The sequence below is a fragment of the Gorilla gorilla genome, chromosome 15 (genome assembly GCF_029281585.2).
Source record: "Gorilla gorilla gorilla isolate KB3781 chromosome 15, NHGRI_mGorGor1-v2.1_pri, whole genome shotgun sequence".
NCBI lineage: Eukaryota > Metazoa > Chordata > Mammalia > Primates > Hominidae > Gorilla > Gorilla gorilla.
In genome coordinates this window covers 123,826,603-123,836,646 of record NC_073239.2, presented here as the reverse complement: position 1 = coordinate 123,836,646, position 10,044 = coordinate 123,826,603, and the positions used below count along the sequence as shown (strand labels likewise).

At 45.8% G+C, this 10,044-nt stretch overlaps 1 gene segment (V, D, J or C); it reads left to right on the top strand.

Moving 5' to 3' along the window:
* The first annotated feature begins 340 nt into the window (after positions 1 to 340).
* On the top strand, positions 341 to 786 carry LOC134757162 (immunoglobulin heavy variable 5-51-like). The segment is given in 2 exon segments: positions 341 to 386; positions 470 to 786. Coding segments are annotated over 2 exon segments (363 nt in total).
* The last annotated feature ends 9,258 nt before the right edge of the window (positions 787 to 10,044 follow it).

Genomic DNA, 10,044 nt, shown 5'->3' with positions numbered 1-10,044 from the left:
ATTTATCACCTTCACAGGGTCACAGAGAAGGGTAGGAAGAAGGGAGGCCCTGGTTTGGGTCTTGTAGGACCATGGACAAGAGTGCGGAGAGGGACAAGAGGGGGTTGTAAGACATTATTAAGACCTTATTCTGCCTCTCCCAAGAGGCTCAGGCCAGCCTTTTTTCTGCAGTCGCGGTTCTGGGTTATAAACCTTGTAGACTCTTCCCTTCAGGCCAGGGCGGCAACTATGCAAATTCAAGTGGGGGCCTCCCCACTTAAACCCAGGGCTCTCCTCCACAGTGAGTCTCCTTCACCACCCAGCTGGGATCTCAGTGCTTTCTTTTCTGTCCTCCTCCAGGATGGGGTCAACCGTCATCCTTTCCCTCGTCCTGGCTGTTCTCCAAGGTCAGTCCTGCCCAGGGTTTGAGGTCACAGAGAAGAATGGGCGGAAGGGAGCCCCTGATGCAAATTTTGTGTCTCCCCCACAGGAGTCTGTGCCGAGGTGCAGCTGGTGCAGTCTGCAGCAGAGGTGAAAAGGCCCGGGGAGTCTCTCAGGATCTCCTGTAAGGGTTCTGGGTACAGCTTTACCAGCTACTGGATCCACTGGGTGCGCCAGATGCCCGGGAAAGAACTGGAGTGGATGGGGAGCATCTATCCTGGGAACTCTGATACCAGATACAGCCCGTCCTTCCAAGGCCATGTCACCATCTCAGCCGACAGCTCCATCAGCACCGCCTACCTGCAGTGGAGCAGCCTAAAGGCCTCGGACGCCGCCATGTATTATTGTGTGAGAGGGACCATCTAAAACCTTCCGCGGTGCAGGTGCAGAGTGAGCTGCTAGAGACTCACTCCCCAGGGGCCTCTCTATTCATCCGGGGAGGAAACACCGGCTGTTTGTGTCCTCAGGAGCAAGAACCAGAGAACAATGTGGGAGGGTTCCCAGCCCCTAAGGCAACTGTATAGGGGACCTGACCATGGGAGGTGGATTCTCTGAGGGGACTCTTGTGTGTTCTACAAGGTTGTTCATGGTGTATATTACATGGTTAACATCAAAAGGCTGCCTAACAGGCACCTCTTCAATATGATAGTCTTTTAATTAGTGAAAATTTTACACAGTTCATCATTGCTTGCTTGCCTTCCTCCCTCCTGTCCACTCTTACTCCCTCCTTCATTTTCTACTTACTTTTCCAAAATCATTTAACCCCTTTTTGTACCATTAATAAGTTATCTTGTCTTTGTTGTTGTTTTCCTTTTAACAATATGCACTGAATAATTCATGTTTGTGCCAATTCGTAAATATTTTGATATAACAAAGACTTCCTTCATAAATAGATTTCCTGTGAGTAATCTTGCAAATATTTTAGAATCTGTTTGCTTAAGGATAAATTAAAATAAATAGAAAAATTTTTAAAGACATACAACCTATCAAAACTGAACCACCAAGAAATAAAAAATCTGGGCTGGGGGTGGTTGCTCATATGTGTATTCTCAGCACTTTGGGAGGCCGATGCGGGTGGATCACCTCAGGTCAGGAGTTCAAGATCAGCCCGGCCAACATGGCAAAACCCCGTCTCTACTAAAAATACACAGATTAGCTGGGTGTGGTGGTGTTCACCCGCAGTCCCATAGTCCTGGCTACTCGGGAGGCTGAGGTAGGAGAATGACTTGAACCTGGGAGGCAGAGGTTGCAGAAAGCCAAAATCGAGCCACTGCACTCCAGACTGAGCAACAGAGTGAGAGTCCAATTAAAAAAAATCTGAACAGACCAATGAGTAAAGAGATCGAGTTGGTGATTTTTCCAACATCTCAAATCAAAGAAAAGTCAAGAACTTCATGGCTTCACTACTGAATTTTATCAAAAATTAAAAAAAACCTAGAATCTCTACTCAAATTTCCAACAAAATAAAGAGAAAGAAATATATCCAAGCTTATTTTGGAAGGCCCTATTTCCAAAGCAAGGAAAAGACACTACAAGTAAATAAAATTACAGGCCAATATCCCTGATTATCATAGTTTCAAAAACTCTCAAGAGTGATGAGATGACAAACAAAATTAAACTGCAGATTAACAATAGAATTCACCATTATCTGGTGTCTCCCACACCCAGAGAGGCTGCTGCTTGCCCTGCACAAGGATACTCTGAGCAGAAACCTACCTGGCCCAGCCCTCACCTTGCTTTATGCAGCCATCTGCCCTGGCAGCTTAACACAAAGGACGGCATCTTTTGGGAGATATATGGCCACACCCACTGCCTGAGAATCCACAGTAGCCCCTATTCCTGGGCAACATAAGCCAAGCAAAAACCCCACTGTTAATACTGTAGCTGGTGCTCTTTTGAAAGCATCACCTCCAAGCAGGAGGCCAATAAACAGTCCATCAAAGTATCTCCTGGTAGACTATCACCGCACCCAGAAAGGAGAAAATGACTGTGTGATCTCAGCTATGACCAGTGCCTGCACCACTCTGGATGACCAGGAGGTCCTGAGTCTGTCCATGTGACCAGTTCATTACTGCTATAACCAGCATTCAAGAAAGCCAGTACACAAAGGCTATCAATATCTAAGGAATTTCAGTCTCCATCACTCCCCTGCCGCTTCCATCAGACCTGGTTCACTGCTCACTGCTGAAAAATTGAGGACACATCACACCACCGGATCCCTCACATACATTCCCCAACACCAGCCTGAAGTGTGTCAACTTCACTGGGCGGCTAGACCTAGAGAAGCAACAACACTCACAGTAGTATGGCTCCCAGGTTCTCCCGCTCCTAGGGGAAGGGAGTGCACCACATTGAGGGAACACCCTATGGGACAGGAGAATCTGGATGGCAGGCCTTGAACATCAATCAGATCCCTCCATTGGTGGGAAACTTCTTTTAGTAGAGGCAGTTACAGCACTGAGCTCAGCAGAGAAAGTCTTCAGCTCTGTCTCAACAGTCAGATATCCCTGGTGCATGTGAAAAACTTGAAGAGGAAGTCTTTCCCCCTTGTACACCACTGCAGGCACACTTGGGGTCTCTCCCATGAGAGCTCAGTACGGGTGCAACTATAGACAGCATTTCTGGAACACATCATGTTGACTGCATGCCCCAGAAAGAGCACTCTCCAGGTTCAGGTTTTGGCCAGACACAGAGTCACAATTCCTCTGTATTTAACACTTCAACATTTGTACAGAGGAAAAGACATGCCTGTCTAATCTGAATAGCTGGAATCCTGGGATACGGGAGTGTCTTAGAGGTGCATAACTTTCCTACAGACCTGGCAAGACAGCTGAGGTGGCTCCAACCCTTCCCCCAGATAAGACCTCAGTGTGACTAACTAAAAGCTCCTCCAGCCACCTCTGTCAAGGCTGGGACTTCATTTACCACCTGATTTAGCCACAGCTGGTTTCTATCCAGGGAAAAGCCCCCTACTGGTCTGAAGCCTGAACCATCAAACTAGCAAATAAATCACTGGGGGAAAATAAATAAATACGTGCATGCCACAGAGGAATGAACTAAGGTTTAATAGACCTCAACCATTCTAACCCCATAGAAGATAGTGAACTTGCTTACATACTGAGCAGATTTCTACTGCAATCAACACATAGGAAAGCCATCATACAAAGATTCTCCATAACCACGGAACTCTTACAGAGTCTTCACCCCTCTAAGGACCAAAAACCAAATTAGGCTGTAATTAATTATAACCATTAAAGTCTCATTCTTAAGGGAAAAAATAAATTTAAAAACAAACAAAAGAAACAGTTAAAACAAACATAATTTCAATAATAATTAGAAGAAATAGTCTACCAAAATAAGAGGAAATGAGAAAAATAACTCAAGTAATATGACAAAACAGGGTGCTATAACATCCCAAAAAGGTCACACTAGGTCTCCAGCAATAAACTTTAACCAAAATGAAGTGTTTAAAATACCAGATAAGAAATTCAGAATGTTGATTATTAAGCTACTCAAGAAGATATAATAAGAAGGTGAATATCATCATAAACAAATGTATAAAAGCAGTTCAGAATATAAATACAAATTTTTAGAGAGAGATATCATAAAGAGAAACCATTCAGAACTTCTGAAAATAAAAGACAAAATGCAGGGAAATAGTAAGGGAATTACAAAATGCCATGGAAAGTTTTAAAAATAGACTAGAAAAAAGTAGAAGAAAAAATATAACAAGAGACTAGAAAAAGTACAAAATAAAAAGTTGAAGTAAAAAAATTAGATGAAAAAAGAAGAAGAATAAAGTAGAAGTAAGAAGAAAAAAGAAGTAAAAAAGACTAGAGTATTTTTGAAATAATCAAATCAGAGAAAAATAAATTTAGAAAGAACCAAAAGAAGTAAACACAGTCTCCAGGAAATATGGGACTATGTAAAATGACCAAACCTCAGCATAATTGGTGTTCCTGAAGAAGAAAAAAAATAATATGTTTGGAAAACTTATTTGAGAGAAAAATTGAGAAATACATTCCTGGCCTGCCTCCAGACCTAGATATCCAAATCCAAGAAGTTCAAAGAACTCCTGGGAAATGTATTGCAAAACTGCCTTCACCAAGCTTATAGTCATCAGGCTACCGAAAGTTAACATGAAGGAAATAATTCTAAAAGCAGCAATACGAAACAAAACAAAAAACCCATCAGACTAATGGCAGACTTCTCAGCAGAAACTTCACCAGCCAGATGGATTAAGCTTCTATCTTCAAATTCCTTAAATAGAACAACTTTCAATCAAGAATTTTGTATCCTGCCAAACTGTTTGATAAATGAAAAAGAAGTAAAGTCATTTTCAGAATCACCAGTGCTCCGGGAATTCGTCACTACCAAACCAGCAGTACAAGAAATGCTAAAAGGAGTTGTAAACCTTGAAACAAAAGCCCAATAAGCACATAAAGGGAACCTCTTAAGAGCCTGAAACTCACAGGCCTATAAAACAATAACACAGTGAAAAAAAAAAAACTAGGTAAGAATTAACATGGCAAAGAAAACAGTAACTCATATCTAAATATTCACATCAAATGTAAATGGCCTAAATGCTCCATATAAAAGATACACAATGGCAGAATAGATTAAAAAATCACAATGGAAATATCTGATGTCTTCAAAAGATTCCCCTAACACACAAAGATTTACATAAACTCAAGGTAAAAGGGTGGAAGAAGGTATTTCACAAAAATGGAAACCAAGAGTGAGCAGGAGTAGCTATTTTGATATCAGACAAAATGGACTTCAAAGCAACAACAGTAAAAAAAAGACATAGATGATCACTACACAATTACAAAAGGATCAATTCAACAAGAAAATACTACAATTCTAAATTTATAGGCACCAAACACCAGAGGAACTAGATTCATAAAACAAGTACTATTAGAGATTTAAAAAAATGAGAGCAAAACAATCAGAGTGGGAGACTTTAATACAATCATAACAGCACTAGACAGATCTCCGAGACTGAAAGTCAACAGAGAAAAAATGCACTTAAATAACTCACTGAAACAAATGGATGTAGCAGATGTGTACAGAACATTCTGTCCAAGATCTGCAGAATAAACATTCTTGTAATCAGTACATGCAACATTCTACAAGATAGAACATATAATAGGTCACAAAACAAGTCTCAATGAATTTTTAAAACAATGAAATCATATCAGGTATCTTCTCAGACAACAGGAGAATAAAACTAAAAATGAACTCTCAAAGAAACCCTTACAACTGAACAAATACATAGAAATTAAGAAATCTGCTCCTGAGTAATATCTGGGTTAACAAAGGCATAAGATGAAAATTTAAAAATTATCTTAATTAAATGGTAACAAGTTATTGAAACCTCAAGAATACAGCAAAAGCAGTGGTAAGAGGAAAGTTTATAGTGCCTACTGCCTACATGAAAAAGCCGGAAAGAGCACAAGTTGTCAACCTAATGTTGACACGAGAAAAAAGAAAAAATTAAAGAAAGAAAATATAAATTAAAAAAGAGAAAGAAACAAGCTGCCTGTGTTAGGCTGACTCATGTCAAAGGCAGTAATAGGCAAAGTTTCAATGACCTTATCTAAGGGCCAGAGCTCGGAGGAATGGGCTCTGAAGACTCTCCCAGCACTCCCTCAACCTAAGGATGAAAAGAGGTAAGTTTTCCTCTCTCTCCTTCAGTGTAAGTGAACTTCCCTGTCGAATCTCATCCCCTCTGCTATGTAAACTATACCTTGCCTCTTACTCTGTACGTTTTAGGAGTTTCTGTTTTTCCTGTAGTTAATGATTGTAGGTTCCTGCTTCTTCATCTAAGCAGTATAGCCTGAGCAGGTCTGGCTTGTAGCCAGCTACATGCCATGGTGGGGGTGGCAGGATGAGTCTTTGTGAGACTTCTTTGAACTAAGCAGATAATGACCATCTGGGCTGCATGGTAAGGAGGATGCTAAACCTGAGTTATAAGCCTGGCTTTGTTTGATGAACGGCCTTTGTCTTGCCTCTGTACATTCGCGTTCGTGCCACTTAGGAGGAGGTGTATAAGCAAAACCTTGTCTTTGTTCGGGGCCCAGTTTTTTGGACGTGGAGTCCCTTGGGACAGAGTGCATTCAGTGAAGATCCTCCTGCTGTACCCCGAGGTGTCCCTTGCCCTCCTGATGTTCCGCAACACTTCTCGAGAGCCAGCAGCCAGGAGGAGGAGAGAGGACAGACTGGCTGTCTCCTTTGCCTGAGGGTCTGGGGCTGCTGGTTGCGGCGATCTGTGACCCCAGGGCGGCCTCGGGGAGAACTTCAGCCCGGAGGGGAGACCGGCCCTCCCGGTCCCCGGGGCCCCTCCCCTGACAGCGCCAAGGAACCTGGAAAGGGCTCCAGGATGGTCCCAGAAGCAGCGCTAATGAGCGGCGGTCAGCTTTTGGGGCCCAAGGCAGGACCCGTCCCACGAGGACCCCTGATCACCTCCCGGGGTGTAGGTCCAGTGCGACCCAGGGAGGCTGGCGCGGCGAGAGGGTTCGCTCGTTCGGATGCAGCAAACACCGCGACCGACACGACACGGGAGAGAGGCTCGCCAGGTCGCTCACGAAAGGGAACTGGGGGAGGGGAGTGTGCGAAAGGGCGCGAAAGAGGCGGTTGCAGGAGGGGCCGCTGCGGGGGGTGGCGTGGGAGGCGCAGGTCTCAGCGTGGACTGGGCGCCCCCCGCGAAGCCCGGGGCCGACCTGGGACAGTGGCGAAGCGGCTCAGAGGAGCTGCCCCGTGGCAGCCGCGGCCGTGCTGGGAATAGGGAACTCTCCCGGCCGGGCGGCCTCATAGGAGACGGTCTGCTCGGTAAAAAAGAAAGTCAGAGTGAGTGTGCGTCCTGGAGGGAGGAAATGGGAGGAAAATCGTGGAAACCCACTCCACGGGAATGCATATTACAGAATTTTAAGAAAGGCTTTGCAGGGGATTATGGAATTAAGCTGACCCCCTAGAGTTGAAAACTCTCTGTGAATCAGAATGGCCTTCTTTAGGGGTCGGCCGGCCGGCCGAGGGTGCCATATAGATAGGGAGGTGATTGGCCGGGTGTTTAAGGTGGGGACCGGGGTGGGAGGACAGCCAGGGTACCCAGATCAATTTCCCTATATCGATTCATGGCTCAATGTTATACAAAACTGACCAGCGTGGTTGCACCCCCCAGCAGCATATTGTAAGACGCTTGTGGCCCGAGCAGCCGAAGACAAAATGAAAGTAAAATCAGCCATGCTGGCAGCTGCACAGAAAAAGGGAAAGTCACAGGAAAGCCGAGATAAACCAGTTCTGCGGGCACCTCAGGAGGAAACAGAATTTCCTCCTCCTCCTCATGTTCCAAGCCACCCCCCTTTGCCGAGACCAACTGCTCCCTCTGCAGGTTCAGCTGTGAGGCCATCAGCCCCAGCTGTCCATGGGGAGTTAAATCCCAGAGGGTATACACCCCCAGCCTCAACTAAGAAGGAGGAATTGGAGCTGCAGGAAGTTAGAGTGGAAAGCCCAGAAAGTCAGGCGGGCCATCTCAGGTCTGGCCGCACCTGAGTCCTGCAAATGCGTGTCAGGGAGACGAGGGGACCTGTCTATTATGATGAGCATGGCCACATCCAGAGGGGAGAGTGAACTTTCGTTTACCAGTCCTTTCAACCACTGACCTCCTAAAGCGGAAGCATCATATTCCCTCCTACATGGAGAAGCCACAGGCTCTCGTAGACTTGATGCAGTCCGTTTTTCAGACACACAATCCAACATGACCAGATTGAAAACAGCTTCTTTTGACCCTGTTTAATATGGAGGAATGGCAGAGGGTGACACAGGCAGCCCTCCGGTGGCTAAAACTAATGCACCTGCAGACACAGTTGATGCCCAGGCATATGCACAGGGTCAGTTCCCTGAAACAGACCCCAACTGGGACCCAAATGATGCAACCCAGTTGCAGCACCTGCAGCGGTACTGAGAGGCAATCTTTCATGGGCTGAAGGATGGTGGGAGAAAAGCAGTTAATATAGGAAAAATCTCGGAGGTGCTCCAGGGAGCAGTTGAGAGCCCAAGCCAGTTGTATGAGAGACTTTGTGAGGCTTATCGGCTGTACACCCTGTTCAACCCTAAGACTACTGAGAATCAGCATGTGGTAAATATGTCATTTGTAAGTCAGGCCCAGGGTGATATCAGGCAAAATTTGCAGAAGATGGAAGGTTTCGCGGGTGTGAATGCTACTCAGCTTATTGAGGTAGCCACCAAGGTGTACATTAACAGAGATCAGGAGGCAAAGAGGGAGGCTGATTGAAGGCTTAAGAAGAAGGCTGATTTACTGGCAGCTGCCCTTACGGGAAGGGAAGCTGGTTTTGCAAGGGGATGCGGGTATGGATGAGGGTATGGAAGAGGCCAGACTGGATGGGGATTTGAGAGTCAGCTGAGACTAGAAAGAGATCAATGTGCGCAGTGCAAAAGGAAAGGACACTGGAAGAATGAGTGTCCAGAGAATAACAAGGAGAATGGTCAGGGCTGTGGTATGGGAAGGCCACCAGCAGGGGGCTGCTGCACCTGGGAGGAACCAGACACTGACCTAATCGGACTGGCCAGGGCTGAAGGATATGAGGACTAGGACAGACCGGGCTCTTTCTCTTTGGGCCCCCAAGAGCCTATGTTCAGATTAGAAGTGGAGGCCAACTAGTGGACTTTATGGTAGATACTGGGGCTGAGCACTCAGCAGTGACCCAACCTACAGGGCCGCTATCCAAGAACTGTGCAACTATTGCAGGAGCCACTGGAGTCTCAGAGAGGAGGCCTTTCTGTCAGTCAAAGAGGTGTGTTATAGGAGGACGAGGAATCCAACAAGAATTCCGATACCTCCCAAATTGTCCAGTTCCTTTGCTGGAAAGAGACCCATTTCAAAAACTGCAGGCACAGATTACATTTGGGCCACAAGGGGATGTAACTTTAAATCTAGCTCACCCAGAGGCTGTGGTGTTAACCCTTACTGTCCCACGGGCTGAGGAATGGAGACCATATGCAGGAAAGACTCCAGAACCAGGAGTAAATTAAATGCGTGGGTTACTTACTAAAATTACTGGAGTTTGGGCTGAAAGTAACCTGCTGGGACTGGCAGTAAATCAGGCACCAATTGTAGTGGAGTTAAAACCGGGAGCGACTCTGGTTCGTGTCCGTCAGTACCCGCTACTCCCTGAGGCCATACGGGGAGTCCACAAACACCTGGAGTGACTTCACAGGCAAGGAACCATAGTCAAATGCCAGTCCCTGTGGAACACCCCTCTCTTGCCAGTGTGGAAGCCGTCTGGAGAATACAGGCCAGTGCAGGACTTGTGTGCAGTAAACCAGGCCACGGTGACCATCACCCAGTGTTGCCAAACCTGTATACTTTAATGGGACATATTCCAGTGAGTGCCACTTGGTTTACAGTCCTAGATTTGAAGGACGCATTTTTCTGTCTCCAGCTGGCACTGATTAGTCAGCCTGTTTTTGCTTTGCAATGGGGTGAATCACAGTATACTTGAACAAGACTGCCGCAGGGATTTAAGACTCTCCCACAATCTTTGAAGAGGCACTGGCCTCAGACCTTAAAGCCTACACCCCACCAAGCAGTGACTGTGTCTTGCT